Source organism: Sturnira hondurensis, unplaced genomic scaffold, assembly GCF_014824575.4.
Source record: "Sturnira hondurensis isolate 20B ecotype Veracruz unplaced genomic scaffold, ASM1482457v3 Scaffold0009935, whole genome shotgun sequence".
Classification (NCBI taxonomy): Eukaryota; Metazoa; Chordata; class Mammalia; order Chiroptera; family Phyllostomidae; genus Sturnira; species Sturnira hondurensis.
In genome coordinates, this window is record NW_028082566.1 from 1,011,971 (window position 1) to 1,033,700 (window position 21,730).

General features: G+C 37.5%; 2 protein-coding genes and 1 pseudogene across 6 annotated transcripts in view; 1 reads left to right on the top strand and 2 right to left on the bottom strand.

Moving 5' to 3' along the window:
• PPHLN1 (periphilin 1) overlaps nt 1–149 on the bottom strand; it is a 99,299-nt gene extending 99,150 nt beyond the window's left edge. For 4 of the 5 annotated variants that reach the window (XM_037058142.1, XM_037058141.1, XM_037058139.1 and 1 more), the window contains exon 1: nt 54–126. The gene's annotated coding sequence lies outside the window, so the exon portion shown is untranslated. Of the gene's footprint in view, nt 1–53 lie in introns of all 5 variants that reach the window. The other variant, XM_037058143.1, reaches the window with a different exon arrangement.
• Nucleotides 143–13,629, top strand: ZCRB1 (zinc finger CCHC-type and RNA binding motif containing 1). The gene is made up of 8 exons (XM_037058144.1): nt 143–364; nt 1,406–1,491; nt 3,554–3,582; nt 6,750–6,861; nt 7,212–7,319; nt 11,960–12,072; nt 12,163–12,238; nt 13,269–13,629. The coding sequence occupies exons 2-8, from the start codon at nt 1,408–1,410 to the stop codon at nt 13,398–13,400; spliced, it is 654 nt and encodes a 217-aa protein (XP_036914039.1). The 5' UTR covers nt 143–364; nt 1,406–1,407; the 3' UTR covers nt 13,401–13,629.
• Nucleotides 13,630–20,531: 6,902 nt separating this feature from the next.
• LOC118995215 (metaxin-2-like) lies at nt 20,532–21,402 on the bottom strand (annotated as a pseudogene).
• Nucleotides 21,403–21,730: the final 328 nt, after the last annotated feature.

A 21,730-nucleotide genomic window follows, 5' to 3' on the forward strand; every position in this document is an offset into this window, starting at 1 on the left:
CCGCTAGTCTCCCGTTTCCCGGTCCAGCTCTTACAAAGGTAAAACACGCTCACCAACTATGGGCCACCGGGAGACACCGTAAATGTGGTAGCCCGCTCGTCGCCGTTTTCCAGGCGGGCACTTCCGGCGCGCGGAATACGTCAGCAAAAGCGCCCGCCTCTGGGCCCGCCTCCAGGGCCTGAGTCAAACGAGAGTCGGGGAGAGGTACTGCCTGCTGCAACTACCTTGATGTCTACGGTGCCTGACATTTCCCAGTACCCGTGATGCCAAGGCCACTGCGTGGGGCGAGGAATAGTCGGGGTTGAGCCCCAGCTGAGTCCGGGGCTCACGCTCTTCCGATCTTCCAGGCCCGCCCCACCTGAAGGTAAAAGCCTGCCAACCTCTGGCCTTTCCTCCTGCGGGCCCCTCCCCGACCCGGCTGCCGAAACTGCAAGCCTTTTCTCCGGGCACCCGTTTTATTCCAGGGCCTTTACCGTTGGCTGCCTTCGCATTTCCTACAAAACGGCTAACGTGTAGAGTTTCAAGTGGGAAACTTGAACTTTCTGAAGTTGTCTAAATAACTCCCCCAAAGCATCCCAAGTATCAAGCAGTTTTCTTATTATTTCGCGAATTGGCATGCTTTCTAATCAATATTTTGCTATTTGTGATAGTCCGTACTCACTTCTTAAATATATACCACACACATTTCTTAAATTGAAAAATTTGAACTTAGTTGAGCCAGATAAAATTTTCAGATAATTTGCAGACTTGGAAAGCGCGATGTGAAAGTTACAGATTATATTTATAAACTTAAAAATACATACAAGGCATTGAAACGTATTTGTATAATGTGTCATTTCAGAGTTTAGCACTAGTCTGCAAAATTAGTGATATGAAAGAGCTTTATGTGCATCAAAATGTGAGGCTAAAATTTCCTCATAACACCACTCCAGGAAAAAAAAAGTACTAAGACAACCAGAAAGTTATCTAACTGTATGTAGTGTTAGTGAAATAGCAATGGCTTAGGTTCTTTCTGAGATCCCAGGCTCTTTCTGCTGTGTGTATGCAACATATTATGCATATTTGAAAGCATTTTGCTCTTAGCCTTAGGGAAGGTTAAGAGCAGCTTCAGAGCTTTTCCTTCATCTCTTTCAAACTCACCTCTCCATTCACACCGTAGACCATGAAAAAGTTAGTGTGAAGAATCTATGTGTAAGAGAACCAAAAATCTGTTTTAAGTGGTGTCTGGAAAAAAGGAATTCCTCAATTCACCCACCTGGAGTCATTGTTCTTAGCTATTACTACAAAGTAAGGAAGCTGTATGAACCTGGCATAATTAAATTAATGATTGCCTATATTGGTTTTACTTGGGATGAAGAATACGTTGGCTTAGATTGCTTTGGGGTCTGTTTGTTTTCTTTTTTAGAAATGAGTGGTGGATTGGCCCCAAGTAAAAGCACAGTCTATGTATCCAACTTGCCCTTTTCCCTAACCAACAATGACTTATATCGGGTAAGTTTGTTTTGGTATTAGTACTGTTACCTTCTGAATTCTCTGTCTGAGAAACAGTTGTAGCTCAAGCAAACAGTCCTCCTTGGCAAAAATGCTCTATAAGTACATTACAGTACACTTAAACCATTAATACCAAAGATCTCTATTGCAAACATGAGTAAATGAAAATAAATTAGACACTCATAATTTCCAAAGGGAATTTGCAGCACTTTATTAGAGGATAACAAGTTCTTTATGAACACAGAAGTTATAACTAGCATAATGAAGTAGGAGCAACGTGTGATAGGCTGACTTTTCCTGCTTGCTTGCTTACTTGGCTTTTGAAACTGGTAGTGGGGTAGAGGTTTTGGATGCAAAGGCTGATGGAAACAGACGTTTCCTAACCCTCCAGACAAAAGTGTACTTTAATTTACATATGTGGCAGAAACTTAACAGTTTAATAAATTTTGTTTCCAGTGTAGGATAGAAGTGATCGAGATGAAAGAGTCCCTTCTGACATGTTTCACCTGTTTACCTTTCACAGAACAAAGTTCCTGCAGAGCCCGTCCTGCAGATGGGTAGCTGAGGAAAACTGGGAGAAATGACATGAATTTTTCTTCCAAATGTGCCCTCTTCTCTTTGCTACTTTAGGTAGATGTGTATGTAGAGAGATGCCGTATAGATGATACACATAGTACCTAACTAATTACTTAAGTAAGGTAGTTTGAGTCCCAAAGAACAGAGGAGGAAATGAACTGTAGCTTCCTTCCTTGTTACCAAATAGAGACATTTCTGTACTTATCGAACACTTAATAGGATGCCGAGCGCTCTCAGAGATACTAGGAACACATCAGCAAACAAAAAAATGAAAATCTCTCTTGGCATCCACAATATAAATGTAAACTAACCATGTGAAATATTTCAAAATCAAATGATGTTATTTGTTAGATACAAAGTTAATGTTAAGATGTTAGGTAGTAGGGAGAGAAAATAGAGCAGGAAAGGAGAGTTATTAAATGTAAGGTTGGGAATGGAGGTGAAATTCTACATGAGTGGTCTGAAGCCTTATTGAGAAGATACCTTTTCATTAAACACCTAAAGAGAGTAAGGCAGTTGTGCATATGTCTAGGGGATAAGCCTTTCTGGCACAGAGTAAATCAAGTAGAGAGAAGAGGAGGAGCAGTCAGGTAAGCCCATGCAGAGGTTCCGTTTAGGGTGTGCATAGTTAATAGTAAGGAACGCTGAGTGAAATGCAAAGCCTTTTGAAAGTTATATGGAAAGTTGTCTGTATTGGTCTTCAGAATTCAGTGCGGCTAACAGTGGGATCCAATTATAACACATTCCAGCATTGTACAAGTTAATTGTATACTCTAAATTTCTTATTTTTGATTGCATATATTAATGTATTCTAAAAGGCTTTTCTAGAAAGCATTATATAATAGGAACTATTAGTATATATTGGTAGGTAGTGGCTGAAATGAAGAAATAGGTGAGATTGCTTAGGGTGAAAAGGAAAAAGTAAGAGGAGAAAAGGCCAACTGAAGTTCCACCAAGGGTGGGCAGAAGGAGACTGATAGAAATGGATTTTTCATTATAGAAGCTTTTGTTTTATGCAACAGTGACTGCTTGATTGGCTGGGGTAGGCTAGGAATAGTGATACTGCACAACATTGATATTTCAAGTACAAGGTTTCTCTGGGCCTATAGTGGGTTTGATAGTTGCCATGGATATGCCACAGGAAACACAGCAGCTGTGCATGTGTGTGTCTTCAGTCTACCACACATGAGGAGTGCTTCTTTCCTCTGTATGTACTCATCCATCAGAAATGGAGGAACTGAAGGCAGAAACCTGTGACTCCAATAACAACAATTAAGAATATTACTGTAGTCACTAAAATACATGTGTGTGTGTGTGTGTATATATATATATATATATATATATCTTCTAGAGTCTGTCTTACAGACTAAAGGCTGAAATTTTTCTTGAACTAAAAAAATGTGATCAGTGTATACAACCTGTAAATGTAATGTTTTTGTGTGATTTTAAATTAAATTGAAAATTACTATGTGTTATTTTGTTTCAGATATTTTCCAAGTATGGCAAAGTCGTAAAGTAAGTATTCACATCAAATTTTGAAACTCATTTAAAAGTTTATCTGGGCCTGGCTGCATGGCTCAGTTGACTGGAGTGTCATCTTGCACACCATGGGGTTGCGGGGTCAGTTCCTGGTCAGAGCACATGCCTACATTGTGGGTTCAGTCTCTGGTTAGGGTGCATATGGAAGTAACCAATTGATGTTTTTCTCTCACATTGATGTAACTCTCTCCCTCCCTCTCTAAAAAGCAATGGAAACATCTCTTTCGGTGAGGATTAAAAAAAATGTTTATCTGAATATGTAACTTACTGGCCTTTCAACTAAGATCAAATATAAAAATTTACTTGAATTTTCTTCTCCATGTATTTATAATGGAAGTAGATTGACTTTTTTACAAAACACTGTTTTATATAGCAAAGCAAATAAAAATACCACTGTTAACATTTTTACATATATTTAAGTTATTTTCCTATGTGTATAAACATATATAAACAGTTTTTTAAGAGACTCAATTCTATACATGCAATATTGTTGTCTTTTAACTTGACATTATATAATAAATGTCATGTGATGTACTTTAAAGATATATTCTCATACTTAATGATTTCATGGTATTCATTTATATGTCATAATTTATTTAAACTATAATTTCTTACTAGAAAGTATATTATAGAGTATACTATAAATGGATTATCACTTGTGAAACAAATATAAATAATATTGAGAATATTATTAGAATGCAGAATGAAAAAAATTGTAATGCTTATGCAAAGTGCTTATGAAAGTGATAAATAGAAAACATTCTCTGCCTCTCTGCCTTCATCTAGAAAGCGTAGATATCTTTGGAAAGACTGAACACATACAGAAATGGTAGGGGTGGTAATACCAGTTGGGACTGAGGTAAAGGGAACTTCAGGTTCTCATACTTAATTCTCTATTTTAAATCGATTAACTATGTTATGGGGCAAAGAAGTAAAAGCAAGATACTGTCATTCTAACTATCTTATAACCAGTGTATATTCTGGTATAAATTTTAAATCAAATCATTTAAAATCTTAAGAATTTAGAATCTGTTTAGCCTGACTAAATTTCCTTCTAGCTTTGATAAATGGATGTTCAATAGTTGAACTGTGTTTGCATCCTGAGGTTAACTTCTTTTACAGTTACTTCTGTATTTAAAAATCATCAGAAATGCTTCTAGGTAAATTTTTGGGTGTTCAGAATTTCAAACAGTCATCATTAACAATCAAAACACTAATAATAAAAACTAATGATATGGCCCTGGCTGGTGTAGCTCAGTGGATTGAGCGCAGGCCTGTGAACCACACGATCGTGGTTTGATTCCCAGTCAGGGCACATGCCTGGGTTGCAAGCCAGTTCCCAGCAGGGGACTCATGAGAGGCAACCATACATTGATATTTCTCTCCTCTCCTTCCCTTCCCTTCCCCTCTAAAGATAAATAAAATCCTAAAAGAAAAACTAATGATATGTAACATTAAGCATATAAATATGCTAGTCATTGCTCTAATTTTTAATATCTCATTAAATTCTGACAACTACCTTTTAAAGTAAATACTGTTATTATCCTGATATTATAAATGACAAAACTGAAGCACACAGTAAACCTAAAATTATATTGCTTGTTTACAGTGGAGACAAGATTTAAATCCACAGAAAACTGTACTTGAACAACAATTAAATAAATAAAATTTTAAAAAAGAAAGATTTAAATCTAACAGTTTGTTTGATTCCAGAGTCTACTCCCTTAACCCTACCATTACCTTTTCTTATTTTTACCCTGTCAGAAGTTCCAAATGAATGTCCATACAAATATATAATTATAAGACATGAAGATGCTATGAAGTTAAAGACATAGAGTTATAAGCACCTACAAACAGGGAAGACCTGATCTAGTCTAAGTAGGATAGATTTACTTAAGTCATTATCCTTTGAGTTGAATTTTAAAGTCTAAGTAAGAGTTAAGTAGGCAAAAAGAATGAAAGAAACATTCTGGGTAGAGAAAACAGCTTGTGCAAAGGCCCTGTGGCAAGAGAAAATAAAGTAAGATCATGAAACAGAAAGAAGGCCAATATGACTTAGAGGTAAGTGCGCAAGAGGGAACAATACTGAGGTGAGCCCAGAGATGGAAGCAGGTTTCTAATTGTGCTTCTTGGCCATGTTACAAGATATTTGATATTCATACTAAGAACACCAGGGATCCATTGCAGACTTTAAATGAGGGAGTGATATTGTCCTACTCCCTCTATATTATCAGTATTTAATGCCTAGGCTTGCAGCTAATTGAGTGACTGAATGACCACATGGGTAGCAAATAGATGCAATCTTTTGAAAAAGTACTTTCCCATTTGTATCTATTTTTTTACTTTAACATATTGAGCTAGGATTAACAGAGACAACCTTAAAGGAGTTATTATTAAAACACATGAGATGAGGCATAGTTTTACATAATTAGAGTTTAGTAGAGGCTAGCAGAAAGGAGGAGGAAGTATTTCTAATTAAAATAGTTCACCTTGTCTCTCCCTCTCCCAGCCTCAGAATCAGCCATTTCTCCATACTGCCCTGTTGGACATTGTTTTTATACTATATTTAATGACATGATGACAAGGGTCAAAAGGACTAATAGTGTGTAGGTGTCTGGAGAAAGAGTGGACTCTGCTCCTATCACCATGCCTATCACTTGGGTACTTTGGGTGATGTGGCTAAGAGCCACAGAGCTGGAGATTCTTAAAAAGAATTTTAAGAATATAGTTAGATTCTAAAATCCAGGAAAAGTAAGTCGTTTTATATTTTGTGTAGAAGAGAATACCTCAGTTTTGTTTTTTCCTACTGAATAAGAATAGAGAAGAGGAATTAGACTTATTCTTCGAGATACTGTTGTCTTTGTAATCTCTACTTCATCCTTAAGCCTTTGATTACAGTTTGATTTATCATATACTCCTATTCCTACCTGTGTTCACTAGAGTTAAATCAGTATCACACTTTCTCACTTCCATTCTTGATGTTCCATGACCTTGAAGTGGTAGCTATTATCAAATGTATTAATTTCTTAGTCTGTATATGTTCTGTTAACCCTTTTCGAACACTTGAGTTTTCCAAGTTATTATTAATGTCTTTTTTATTTATTGCTGCCTCATTATTTTAAACTTTTTGTTTATGCTTTAAGGGTTACTATAATGAAAGATAAAGATACCAGGAAAAGTAAAGGTGTTGCATTTATTTTATTTTTGGATAAAGACTCTGCACAAAACTGTACCAGGGCAATAAACAACAAACAGGTAAGTCACTCATTCCCAACAAGGTTTTTAACCCAAAAGCCTTTGTGCTCATCCAGGCCAAAAATGTGGGGATGTAGTGGGTGCTCAAGTCTGCTGGATATTAATAAATTCTGAAGGTATTAACTGATGGAAAAGAAAAGAAGCCAAAACTTTATGGGGTTCCTAAAACATTGGTACACGCTAAGGAATAAGAAATGATGGGATAGAATTTGTCACACCTAAGTAGGCAACTGCTAAAATAATCTAAAATATTAAGTGGAATTAAAGGTTTGAAGAAATGGGGTCAAATGACTGTAGTGTTAGGTTTCAATGAATACATCCTTCTGCATTGACATTTTTCTTTGGTTTAGTTATTTGGTAGAGTGATAAAAGCAAGCATTGCTATTGACAATGGAAGAGCAGCTGAGTTCATTCGAAGACGAAACTACTTTGATAAATCTAAGTGTTATGAGTGTGGGGTGAGTATACCTAAAACTTAATGTAATTTTCCATAGTTTACTTTTAGGTATTTTTCACATCAGTGTTTTATTTGTGCTCTCCAAAACTGGATGGCTAAAACTGGGTTATGAAAGCTGTTTTAATGTAGTACTTACGTAAGTAAATTCAATTGAAATGTAGTACATAAACATAATCTGAGTTGGATGATAGTGAAATTTTCTCTACTCTCTAAATCTTTGAAAATTGTTAGATTAAAAAATGCATTTAATAAATTTTATTGATTAATGCCATTACAGTTGTCCCATTTGCCCCCATTCATTCCCCTCCACCCTGCTCACCCCCTCCCCCCCCCATTTTCCCCTTTAGTTCATGTCCCTGTGTCACAAGTTCTCTAGATTCTATATTTCCCCCATTATTCTTGCCCTCCCCCTATTTTCTACCGTCTATGCTCCTTATTTTCTGTACCTTCTCCCCCCTTCTCCCCCTCCCACTCCCCTGTTGCTAACCCTCCATGTGATCTCCATTTCTATGGTTCTGATCCCGATCTAGTTATTTCCTTAGTTTGCTTTTGTTTTAGCTGTGGTTGTTAATAACTGTGAGTTTGCTGTCCTTTCACTGTTCGTATTTTTGATCTTCTTTTTCTTAGATAAGTCCCTTTAACATTTCATATATTAAGGGCTTGGTGATGATGAACTCCTTGAACTTGGCCTTATCTGAGAAGCACTTTATCTGCCCTTCCATTCTTAATGAAAGCTTTGCTGGATAAAGCAATCTGGGCTGTAGGTCTTTGGATTTCATGACTTGGAATACTTCTTTCCAGCCCCTTCTTGCCTGTAAGGTCCCTTTTGAGAAATCAGCTGACAGGCTGATGGGAAGTCCTTTGTAGGTGACTATCCCCTTATCTCTTGCTGCTTGTAGAATTCTCCCCTTTATTTTAATCTTGGGTAATGTAATTATGATGTGTCTTGGTGTGTTCCTTCTTGGGTCCAACTTCTTTGGGACTCTGAGCTTCCTGGATTTCCTGGAAGTCTATTTCCTTTGCCAGACTGGGGAAGTTCTCCTTTATTATGTGTTCAAATAAGTTTTCCACTTGTTGCTTTTCCTCTTCCCCTTCTGGTACCCCTATAATTCGGATGTTGGAACGTTTAAAGATGTCCTGAAGGTTCCTAAGACTCTCCTCGTTTTTTTTGAATTCTTGTTTCTTCATTCTGTTCTGGTTAAATGTTTATTTCTTCCTTCTGCTCCACAGTGTTGATATGAGTCCCAGTTTCCTTCTCGTCACTGTTGGTTCCCTATACATTTTGCTTTATTTCACTTAGCATAGCCTTCATTTTTTTTTAATCTAATTTGCAACCAAAATCAACCAGTTCTGTGAGCATCCTGATCACCAGTGTTTTGAACTGTGCATCCAATAGGTTGGCTATCTTTTTGTCACTTAGAAATATTGCCTCTGGGGCTTTGAGCTGTTCTTCTGTTTGAGCCATAATGTTTTGGTCTGTTCACGCCTGTTACATAAGGGGCAGAGCCTTAGGTGTTCACCAGGGCGGGGCAGCCCATTTGCTGGGTTGTGACACTGTGTGTGTGGGCGGGGTCAGAGAAAGAATAATGGCGCTTGCCCCGCTCTCTCTCATATTTTGGTCCCCTCTGCTGCTTCCCAGAAACAATTTGGGCCCTTCTGGTGCTGGTTCCTGGGTGGGTGAGCTTGTGTACATTCTAGGACCCTTTGGGTCTCTCCCATGAACTCTCCTGTGAGGCTGGGAGCCACTCCGGGCACCTCAACCCCGGCAGGTTTTTTCAATCAGTGCTATTAGAGTTTATTTCCCATCGCTGGGGCCCTGGATTGCACGGTCTGTCTCACTGCCCGTGTTTCGCCTGGTTTATCTGCGTGCGAATGTGTGTCCTCGGTCAGCCAACCACCTTGTGTGCCTCACTGGGTTTGCTGGTTTCCTCCCTGCACCTGGGTGTGCCAGCCACTGCCTCTTCCTGCCTGGACCCCTCTCCACTGGCTGCCGACTCCGCCCCTCTTACCAATCTGGACGAATGGTTGTCGAATTTCAGTACAGTTCAATTTTCTGTCTGTTCTGGTTGTTTTTTGTTTCTGAATCTTTGTTGTCCTTAAATTTGGTTGTTCGAGGAGGTACCATGGTTCCACCTACACCTCCGTCTTGGCCAGAAGTCCAGATTAAAAAATGTTGACCCATTACTTACTGGTTTGTCTTGAAAGATTTTAGTGACCAATAATTGTTTGTGTTAGTAAAATATTGCCCGTTTCTGTAGTATTCAGCCAATGTTTAAGCATTACAATTCAGTATAAACAATATCATGTGACCTAGTCTTATGAAATACTGTGTTTTTAACTTCTTTGGGTTTTTTCCTATTAGTACTGCTAATGTTTTATAACTGAAGTAGATAATTTTCTTATCTGTTTCTCACCACCTATCATTAACCATTTCATCTTTTAGTGATTAAGAGAGATACAGCCACAGAACAATTTTGCATAAGGCTATTAATGGTACCAAGAGAATTTCTGTCAGGGTCTCCAAAATGCCTGTATAGAATACTGTATAAACAGGGTATAGAGGTATTTATGGAAAGCCGGAGAGAGACATTGTCCTGGCTACAAAATCATGTGGAAGATACAAGGAAATGAGTTGGCGACCTTTCCCCTCTGCCAGTCCTTAACTGTTCATCCCAAACTAAATAAACAGGTGGATGGCAGGTGTGGGGGAAGAAGGAAGGAAAGAAGGAAAGAGAGGAAGCAGGGGCCACGAGGACATTCTGTCAGCTCCTATGATTCTAATATCTCATAAGCTAGTGTTTCGGAAACTGTGTTCCAGAGTCCTGAATTTTATTTAAAAAAAATAAAAGGGCGAGGGAAGAGTAGCTGTGGTTGAATAGAATAGTATGTATTGTATTCACAGTGAATATTAAATAATCTGAGATATCCTGGACAAATCTGTTACTGTCTTTTTGGTTTGTGGATTCATATTTATTATACTTTGTACATTTTTACATTTTTTAAAAAGTTTCCCCCCAGAAAATGTCTTTCCATTTATTTAGCCTAGTTTGTCTCAAAATGATTTCACTATTAAATCCTTTTTTATTTATTTTTATTTTGTAAAGTATTTTATTTATTTATTTTTTAGAAAGTGGGGAAGGGAGGGAGAGAGGGAGAGAAACATCAGTGTGCAGTTGCCTCTCATGCGCTGCCTACTGGGGATCTGGCCCGCAACCCAGGCGTGTGCCCTGATTGGGAATTGATCCTTTGGTTTGCAGGCCGGAACTCAATCCACTCAGCCACACCAGCTAGGGCTTATATCCTTTTTTAAATATGGTACATGTTAGTATTTTTTGATATATCTTTATTTCAAAAACAGTTTGGAAAATGCTTCTCTGAGCACGTTTTCTCAATAGTTTGTTAACAGTGACACCTCTTAGGTTCACTTGTGTCCCCAGGTATACAAAGTACACAGTCTGTTTCGTGCTTTTTGAAAAGCATGATTATTACTCTTTTCTGTTGTTCTCATCCTGGCTCAGTCTCTCCTTCTTGGCTCAATTGCACCTTACTTGCCCATATTCTTAAACATGTATTAATGAGCTAATGTGCACATTACATAGTGCATCGTTTTATGTTTTACAACTCAATGTTATGGCTCATTATAACTTTATAGCTAGTCCAGCACTGTCAAATGTGTATATGATGCAAGTCACAAGTGTAATTTTTAATTTTCTAGTAGCCACATTAAAAAAGAAACAAGTAAACTTTATATCTTTTACTTAACCCAATATAATCTAAAATATTATTTGAATAATTATAATTAATATTTTTATAAATTAAGATATTTTACACTTTTTTTTCATATTGTCTTCAAAATCACGTATGTATTTTGCCCTTATACTGCATATCAATTCAGACAGGTTCTCACCAACCACAAAAGAATTATGGCCAGTGGCTACCATAATTGAACAGCATAGGTATAATCCAAATATGAAAGAAGCAAAATGAAATTAATAGGAAAAGTGAGGAAAACTTTAAATTTTCCGTTCTTAAAACAATGTTAAGCAACATGTTGGGAGTTAGGGATATTTTTGTCTGAATTTTATCAAAAAATGACTTAAAATTTTTACATTTAAAGTTGATAGTCCATTTAAATTTTGAGTTGTTTTCTGTCATAAATCTTGATGTTTCGAATGTTTGAAGGAAGAATACTTTTACTCTTAGCAGACTTGTAAAATAGTTATTGTTGTTTGGTTTTTTTTAAAGATTTTATTTATTTATTTTTAGAGGGGAAAGGAAGGAGAGAGAGAGAGAAATGTCAATGTATGGTTGCCTCTGGTGTGTCCCCTGCCGGGAACTGGCCTGCAACCCAGGCATGTGCCCTGACTGGGAATCCAACCGCGATCATGTGGTTCGCAGGCCCGTGCTCAATCCACTGAGCTACACCAGCCAGGGCAAAGTAGTTATTGTTAAAGTAGCTTATTAGGAGTTATTATCTCCTCCTTATAAATATTATGGATTTTGTTAACTTCTTCATGTATATTCCCAGTGTAACAATATTTTTTTTAACTTGTAAAACCTTTTAGTCTTAGGGTACTTGGTAACTTTCTGTTAATGATAACATATGGTATTTTTCCTCTTCATTTCAATGGGAAACAAAAGGAAAGTGGACACTTAAGTTACGCCTGTCCTAAAAATATGCTTGGAGAACGTGAACCTCCAAAGAAGAAAGAGAAAAAGAAAAAAAAGAAAATGCCTGAACCAGAAGAAGAAATGTATGTATATCTACTCTTACTAAATAAATTATAGGTTGCTTCTGTCGTTTTACTATTGGTTAGGTGATTCTGATTTTTTTTTTAATTTAGTGATGAAGTAGAAGAAAGTGAAGATGAAGGGGAAGATCCTGCACTTGATAGCCTCAGTCAGGCCATAGCTTTCCAGGTACTAAGTAGTTCTTTATTTTTTAAAGATTTTATTTATTTAAGACGGAGTGGAAGGGAGGGAGAGAAAGGGAGAGAAGCATCAATGTGTTCTTGATCACCCCCTACCGAGGACCTGACCCACAACTGAGCACTTGGCCTGACTGGGAATCGAACCTATGACCCTAGGTTCACAGGCCAGCACTCAATCCACTGAGCCACACCAACCAGGGCCTGAGTAGTTTTTTTGAAAGCACCATGCCATAGCTGCCCTGAGTTAATAGTTTTCTGTTCCTTGCTTACTTTATTTATCATCTCCACGTGGCAACCTGTCTTTCCCCTTCACCTCCTAAACTTCAGGAGTCAGGCTACTTCTCTGAGCTCTTTAGAACAGTGTGGTAGAAGAGTTTCCCCTTGGATCTTTCTAGACTTAAAGGTCCCCACAGCACTTTCAATATCTTAATTTGTTTTCATTACAGAACTGAGCAGAACTATTTGATTAAAGTGAGTTTAACCGAACAGAAAATATTTTATTAAAGATATTGAAAAGATATCTTTAAAAATATATATTTGAAAAGAAGCTTCATTTGAAAACAAAACCAGAAACATATTTTTGAGCATTAAAGGCCCTCATACAAATATATGAAACATTTTTTAAAGAAGGGCACATAATCTTTTAATTTTTATACAACTAGATATTTTGTTTTAATGTAGTTGACACACGGTCAGTATATATGTCAATTTAGTTTTCCTTTTAGTTAACTAATGTATATTATAGAACACGCCCACCTCTAGCAGAAATGGAAAGTAGGCACCATTTCCTCTGCCTGATAATTAGTAGAAACCACCTAAAGTGATTTTAGTAACATAGTAAGACTGGGATATAACTCAGGAGTGAGAGAGGAGTATCGTGATGGAGTAGAATTGTTTGCGTGAGTGGACAGTGTTGGCACTTCTGGTGTGTGTCTGCTTTGTTTTGAATTCATGCACCACAAGTAATAATAAACAGGTTCCTGGTTTTGTTTTATCTTGTTTTCTGACTCACACTACAGCAAGCCAAAATTGAAGAAGAACAAAAAAAATGGAAACCCAGTTCAGGGGGTCCGTCAACATCCGATGATTCAAGACGCCCAAGGATAAAGAAAAGCACATACTTCAGTGATGAGGAAGAACTTAGTGATTAAAATTATATTTATTATGTATATATCATTAAAGTTTTTTTTTAATCTCGGAGTACCAAGTTTAGTTGGGACTAAAGATCACTTTTAGAATTTAAGCATAAAAATACTTAATACCAAATAATTTTTTACTTTAAAGTATTTCATAGGAAATTGTAAAGAAATTTCAAAGGATCATGTATTAAGTATTGCCTTAGCAGAGTATTAAAAATAAAGATTTGCTAATAACCATTAACCTTGAAAACAGTTTATTTGAATAAAAAATAAAACTTAATACTATCAAAGTAACGTTGGTGTTATCCAAGAAGTAAGGCGTTACTAAAAAGATTTGTTTGAGGCCCTGGCCGGCTAAGTCAATTGGCTAGAGCATGGACCTGATATGCCAAGGTTGTGGCTCCATCTCCTGTCAGGGCAAATACTAGAAGCAACCAATGAATGCGTGAATGAGTGGAAAAACAAATCACCCTCTCCCTATTCGTCTCTCCCCCTATTCCTCTCTCCCCCTCTCCTCCGCTCCCCTTCTCTCTCTTCCCCTACTCCCTCTCTCTCTCTGTAAAACCAATTAAAAAACACAATTTAAAAAAGATTTGTTTGAAAGTTCATTATAAAGTTTATGCATCTGATTAGTTTACACTGGGACTTTTAAAATAAATTTCATCTGTAAAGCAGAAACTCTATAGAGGCTGGGGAAAAGTTGGATGATTTATTGTTATTAAATGTTAATAAAATTTCGAAGAGAATTTTTGTTTTTGATATGGGTAGTTGTCACCTTATGTCTTTTAGCTTTATCCCAATCTGGATGCATTGTAATTTCCCCTAAAATGTGAAGTATGTCAAGAAGGCTTACAACCAAACAGCATTAATTGCACTGCCTTTGGCACCAAGTTCCATTCCCCAGAAGCAGCTAACTTCTTTAGCTGTTTTTTTCCAAATGTACATGTATTTTTTAAATAAAATGCATACATTTTTGCCACTTAATTCCTAAAAGTTTAAAGGAGGATTTTTCAATCTCCTATACTCCCCAGTGTCCTATTCCATCTTCTCAATTTGGCTGTGTTAGAATTTTTGGTCAAATCTGTATTTATTGTTTTTTATTTTATGACTATGTGAATACTGTTCACTTCTGAACTAATAAGTATGCTGTGATTACACTTTCTGACTAAATGTTCTCATACTGTCTGCAGAGAGTTATATGGGAATGGTATTATGGAGCCTTTAATTTTCTAGTTTGTATATTTTTTTAGTGTTCTTAAAAAGAACACCAATTTATTACTTTTTTTTAAATTCCTAAAAGCAATAGAAATATTTCCTCTTTGAAAACTACAAAGGCAATGAAAGTGTTAACCACTCGCCAGCAAAGAATCTTCTAGATTTCGATGAGTAATCCAGATAAAACAATTGAATGCTGGATTCCACTATTTGTTCCACCCATTAATTCACCAACTTTAAAGCCAAGAAGAAAATCACAGAACATTTTTCTATACAATATAGAGAAGTTGATATGAATATATTCAAATATGAACAGACAGACCAGCATCAACAGATGAGGAAAGCCCCCAACACCACAGAGACCCAAATGGCCAGAACGGAAACACTACAAATACAAACTAACAATCCCTTTTTGGAAGGCATTATATGCATCATTATATAGATGACAGAATTGAGGCAGAGAGGTAAAGTAATACACCCGAAGTCTCACAAAGTGCAAAAAGGATTTCAATTCAGTCAGCCCGCCTCTGAAATCTAGACATCACTATGCAGTGATGCTTTTTTCCCTCAATAAGTACTCAGACTATATTACTGCATTGTCAACTAGAGAAAGGTAGATTAAATTTCATTTACATATGAATAACAATGTGTCTTAGAACTGTTCTTTCAGTGGTTTTTCTGAGATGGATATATTTGGAAGGGCTAGCAGATTTTAAAGGTAAAGCTTAAAAAATTACATATATTATACCCAAGTGCCTTTAAATTTTTTAAATAATCTCCACTTGGAAGTCTCACAAGATCTCAAACTTACCCACCCCAAACTGAACTCCCAGTCTTCCAGATTGTCTATACACTGCCTTTCACATTTTTTTAAAGATTTTATTTATTTTTAGAGAGGGGGGGAAGGGAAGGAGAAAGAGGGGAAGTGAAACAATGTGTGGTTGCCTCTTGCACACACCCTGCTGGGGACCTGGCCTACAGCCCAGGCATGTGCCTTGACTGGGAATTGAACCGGTGACACTGGTTGACAGGCCCGTGCTCTATCCACTGAGCTACACCAGCCAGGCCCTTTCACGTTTCTTAATGTTCACCACATTCTTTAGCTCAGGCCAAAAAATCCTTGATTTTTTTCTTTTTCATGTACGCACCCCACATCAAACCATAAGCTGTCAGCTCTGTCTTTAAAATGTATTCAGACGTACAGAGCCAGTCTATTGCTAACACCTTGGCCCAGGACACCATCATCTAGAATTACCTCAATTGCCTCCTCGGTGTGCTCCACACAACAGAATGATCCTTTTAAAACTAAGATAGATGGAATCCTCCACTAAAAAATCTCTTACTTCTTACCTTCACCAAAATAAAAGCTGAAGTTCTTCCAATGACCTATATATGAGGTCCCGAAAGAAGGACATTATGTATCTTACCTCATTGCCTACAATTCACTCCCCAAGTCAGTTGGCCATGGCCACACTGGCATCCTTCCTGTTTCGGAAACTCACCGCTGGGCACCCACTTCAGAACTTTTGCCATCATTGTTTTAGTAGCTCATATTGGGTTCCTGCCTGCATTCATTTCCCCAGTTCTCCTTTAATACCTGAGTTGTTGACATTACTAAAGTATCTTTCCTTTGTGAATTTGACTTACCAAGAAGTGCCAGAGAAATATCTTTCAACACTTTCACAAACTTTAGACAGCCCTCAGCTTCAGGGGAAAGTAACCTAATCCCCAGCTCTGGAAAGCAGATTCTGACTGGGCTGAGCCAAACAAAAATCCCATTCCTCTGGCCAGTGATGGGTTAAGAATGGACATATGCTAAAGTTCTGTCCAATACTAAGTGAAGAAGTTCTGTGACGCACTTCTGGGAGAAATGTCCTTGCTGTTTAGAATAGTGTGATACTGCTTTTTTGCTGGATGTGATGTCTGACACTATCATTATGTCCCTGAAGGGAGCAAGCCACTAGTCCAAGTTGATACTTAGTTTGATAGTCATTCAATATTCAGCTCATGAAATATCTCTGCCTCCTAGGCGTGTAGAGGGATTGCAATTCTTGGCCCACTTGTGTGTGGGAAAAGTGACCAGTAGTAGTCAGTGAGCTGTGAGCAGAAACAATGTGTGTTATTTTTGAACTGGAACACTTAATTGTTGGTCTAAGATGCTCTAGTGTTCTCTAGAGCAGTGGTCCCCAGCCTTTTTGGTACCAGGGGCCAGTTTCATGGAAGATAATTTTTCCGCAGATTGGATGTTGGGGGGATGGTTCGAGGATGATTCAAGCACATTACATTCAAGCTCCCCTCTTGCTGTGCGGCCCTATTTGGTATAGGACTGGAGCGGCACAGGTCTGAGGCCAGGAGGTCGAGGACCCCCACTCTGGAGTATCAGCAATTTTCAAGATGTTTAAGATATTGCCCTGGGCTCTTAAATAACTGTAGTAAGGCCCTGGCTGGTGTAGCTCAGTGGATTGAGTGTGGGCCTGCGAACCAGAGGATCGCAGTTTTGATTCCCAGTCAGGGCACATGCCTGGGTTGCAAGCCAGTTCCCAGTGAGGGACACATGAGAGGCAACCATACATTGATGTTTCTCTCCCTCTCTCCTTCCTCTCTAAAGATAAGTAAATAAAATCTTTAAAAAAAAAATAACTGTAGTAAAAAAATTTTTTTTAAAAACCACAAACCTGCACAGCTGCTCTGGATATATCTGTTTGCAACATATTTTATAAAATATAAAATAAATTTACATTCTGCTAATAAAGTCTAGGCTTTGAAGTCAAACAGAAAGATTTCTGAGTCCCTGATCCACATTCTCTGAGCCTTGGCATCCCCATTTAGAAAAGGGAATAATAATATGTATCTTTTGGGTACTAGACTTACCAGAGTGATCACTTTATAAATTATATAATAGTCTAATCACTAAATTGAACACCTATAACCAATATAATGTTGTATATCAACTAATTGAAGAAATTATTTAATTTAAAAAACATATCCAGGTTTATTAGACAAATAATATACAGTCAAACACATAGTTGATACTGGACAAATTGTATCAATTATTATAATATCAAATGTTTTATCTTCAGTCAGAGTCCAAACAAGAAGCAACCAATGAATATATAACTAAGTGGAATATCAAATTGATGTTTTTCTCTCTCTCTTTCTTCCTTCCTCTATCTAAAATAGTAAGAAAAAAAGTATTTTAATATTTTATTTATTTATTTTTAAAAATATTTATTTATCTTTAGAGGGGAAGGGAAGGAGAGAGGGAGAGAAATATCAATGTATGGTTGCCTCTCATGCAATTTATTTTTAGATAGAGGGGAAAGGAGGGAGAAAACGAGGGACAGAATCATCTATGTGGGAGAGACATCAGAAACATCAATTGGTTGCCTCTTGCACGCCCCCAGCTGGGGGTCGGCTCTGCAACCCAGGCATGTGCCCTGACGAAGACTCAAACCAGCACCCTTTGCTTTGTGCGACAACACTCAACCCGCTGAGCCACACCAGCCATGGCATTAAAAAAATAGTTTAAATATTAGAATGTTTTAATTTTGCTTTTACCAGGATACATATTTATTGCAATAAGAATAATGTCATAGCTTTAAGCTTTTAAATCAGTTCAAAGTTTTCCAAACCTATCATTTAAATTTTGATCAAAATGATGTCTATTTTAGGGTCTTTAAAAATTAGCTGTGGCCCTGGCTGTTGGAGCTCAGTGAACTGAGCATGGGCTGTGAACCAAAGGATCACCAGTTCGATTCTCAGTCAGGGCACATGCCTGGGTTGCAGACCAGGTCCCAAGTGAGGGCCACGTGAGAGGGAACCACCCAATGGTGTTTCTCTCCCTTTCTTTCTCCCTCCTTTCCCCTCTCTCTAAAAAGAAAGAAATAAAATCTTTTAAAAAATTAGCTGTGGAGTCATGATTCCAGAAATCTTATTACAAAACAAAATACTAAAATGTTGCTATGGAAAAACAAATAGAATGGTCCATTGATTGTTTCTGGACACAACTATAGTCACCAACTAGTAACTTCACTGGGACACTTGGCAGAAGCAAGTGAAAGCCGGCAGTAGGTGAACACGCCTTCAACTTGGACTGCACAAGACTCTCTGAGATAAAACTACACTGAAAATGAGTCAAGTCAAACATTATAAAACATACAAGCAAACAGTCCAAAATATGCATGCAAAACATGCAAGAGTCAGTAGACAAAATTAATAGCAGGATTAGACTTCCAAAACAGATAAAAATATCAGATATATTGAATAGAGATGATTAAAAGTATAAAAGGCACAAATATGAAAATAGAAGACTATATTAGAAAAACTGGATTGAAAAATAAATAACTATGATTTATAGGAATAAAAAGATATAGCTATTAAAATATTTATAAAATTAGCCCTGGCTGGTATAGCTCAATGGATTGAGCTCAATTAATGTAAATTAATATTGTAAATCAATTTATAATAAATCTGAGAGTTTTTATCTGGACCCAAAAATATATTCTTGACAGTCAAATTCTAGTGATAATTAGTGCTTTAATTTGCCCCCGGAGTACCTAGTTCTATTTAACCTCCATTATTGGTTATATATGCCAGCATTATCAACTTGTCTATATTTTGAACTCCCCTCAAAATTATTATGTTATACTGTCCATGTTCATTCAGAAAATTTATTCACACACTTAGCACTTTTGTGCTCTTCATTTCTTCTCATATCTAAGCTACTTAGGACCATTTTTTTTCTTGGCCTAGAGATCACCCTTTTAGTATTTCCTTTCATATAGGTCTGCTGGTGATGAATTATCTTAATTTTTGTTTATGTAAAGCATTCCTGAAGAACATTGTCTCTAAGTATTATATACAAAAAAGGAGGGGGAGTGTAATAAATCATAAATTCCTAACTAAGCAGGTCATGCCCCACCACAGACCTTTTTAGCAAAAGGTTTTGTCTTTGCCTTAAGCAAGGCCTGTCCATTATTTTGCGCCTGTAGGTTAATGCACCTTTGAAAGAAACCATACCTACTCTCAAGAGAGCACACAATCTTGTTAACTACCCTGTAATCCAATCGTCACCTTGTTTTTTCCTACTTTCATGGAATCTTCCTTACTTCCCTGCTTACTCTCAAATGCATAGAAGAAACTGCAAAGCTTTTATTCTCCAGAACATTTGATATCTTGCCCCCCAGCATATCATCAGTTTGGCTCAAATCAGCTCTTAGAAAATTTTTCTACAGGTTTGGACATTTCTTACGTCAACATTATAGAAGTTAAGTTTGGTTATTGTTTTCAATAATTGAAAAAATTATTCCATTAACTTTTGGTTTCCATTTTATTTAGTATCAAGTTTTTAAAGATTAATTTTAGTATCAATTTTTTTAACATTTAAATTTGATATTTGAAATGTCAAAATTTTTAAAGATTATGTATTTATTTTTAGACAGTGAAGGAGAGAAACATCAATGTGTGGTTGCCTCCCATGCATTGCCCCTACTGGGGACCTGGCTCACAACCCAGGCGTGTGCCCTGATTAGGAATTGAACCGGTGACCCTTTGGTTTGCATGTCAGCACTCAATCCATTGAGCCACACCAGCCAGGGCTCCACTGTCTTTTTAAAACTATCTCTTATTATCTTTAAGATTCCATATTCTAATTATTCTCTTCCAGTTCTATCTTCCAGATCACTACTTTTAACAGTTGTTTAAGTTTATTTTTATGCATACAAGTTTCAAGAGAAATCGCAAGATATAGAGTATAAGATACTAAATGAAGTTATTCAGAATAACTTCAATGTACACACAACCAACAGGACAAAGTACATGTATAGAACACATTATATAATTTTAAGTTTTCAAAACACAGTGTTTGGGTTTTAAAATTTTGATATCATGTCATTCAAATTTCAAAAGTTAAATTTTTAAAAATAATAACTAAATTAACACATAACTGTAAGACAATCTGAAGGATGAGCTACCCTTACCACAGTCTTTTAAATAGTGCTGTTCAATTCTTCTACAGAAAGCCAGGGGGTCACTATAGCTTTCTTCCTTCTGAGAAAGTTCATATGGGTGAGTTGTGGGGTGAGAATGAGGTGCAGAACAGCCAAACACCAGTGCCTCTAGTTTAGTAGGCTTCTTCTGGAGGAAACATGGTTTTGTTCCCAGACTTTGAGAAAGAGTTTGACAGCACTGGGCAACATCTTCTAAGACCTGGTCCAGAGTCTTGTTACCTTATCCAATACCTTTCATCTTACATCTGACTTCCCACTGTTTCTGATAGGCCAAATACAATTCAGAGGCCAAGGGTAAGGAGATCCATGCCTAGTACATGTGATCTCCCCGACTGTGGCTTCATCACACCACAAGAGTATAACTCTGCAGGCAACAGCATGTTGTTGACTTTGGATGCAGCCCATCACTAACAAAATAACCCTTGCTTTTAACCAATTGGACTATTGGAACAAGTTCTGATACTACTTGATTCCCTACGTGAATAAAAGGCACTTTACCAGATGGAGACCTATATTCTGCATAGGGTGTAGAAGAGGATATATTCAAACCACTTTGATTGGCTGATTACACATTTGCCAAAGGCCTGCACAGCAAGAGGAGCAGCATTGGCAGAAAGCAAAATGTACTCCCCTCTCAGTTGCTGATACAGTGCAGCATTTTCAGGCCAAGGTTCTGCAGCTGTGATCTGTGAGACAAAGGCTTTTGTCAATAGAGACAGGTGGGCTGGGCAGCCCTGTGCCTGTGGTTTCTGTCCCTGGAGGCCTTCAGCATCCTGCTCCACAACCCCCATGGCTCCTGGCAGCTAACAGGCCTGGCACCTGCTGGGGCTTGGACTTGCAAAGCTCACCGCTAATTCTTACACTTTTCTCAAATACTCTGTGAGCCTCTTGAACTGAGTTCTTAATCTTTTCAGAGTGATTTTCATTGTTTTAAATATTTTATATATGTATCTTTAGAGGGGAAGGAAAGGGGAGAGGGAGAGAAATATCAATGTATAGTTGCTTCCCGTGTGTCCCCTGCTGGGTCCTCTCCCAAAACCCAGGCATGCGCCCTGACTGGGAATCAAACCACGATTCTTTGGTTCGCAGGCCTGCACTCAATCCACTGAACTACACCAG

What these genes read in the sequence shown, in the direction of transcription:
- ZCRB1 (XM_037058144.1), top strand. Translation starts at nt 1,408, where the DNA reads ATGAGTGGTGGATTGGCCCCAAGTAAAAGCACAGTCTATGTATCCAAC. An exon ending in GGGCAATAAACAACAAACAG is followed by an intron (nt 6,862 to 7,211) that starts GTAAGTCACTCA and finishes TCTTTGGTTTAG; the next exon opens with TTATTTGGTAGAGTGATAAA. An exon ending in CTAAGTGTTATGAGTGTGGG is followed by an intron (nt 7,320 to 11,959) that starts GTGAGTATACCT and finishes GGGAAACAAAAG; the next exon opens with GAAAGTGGACACTTAAGTTA.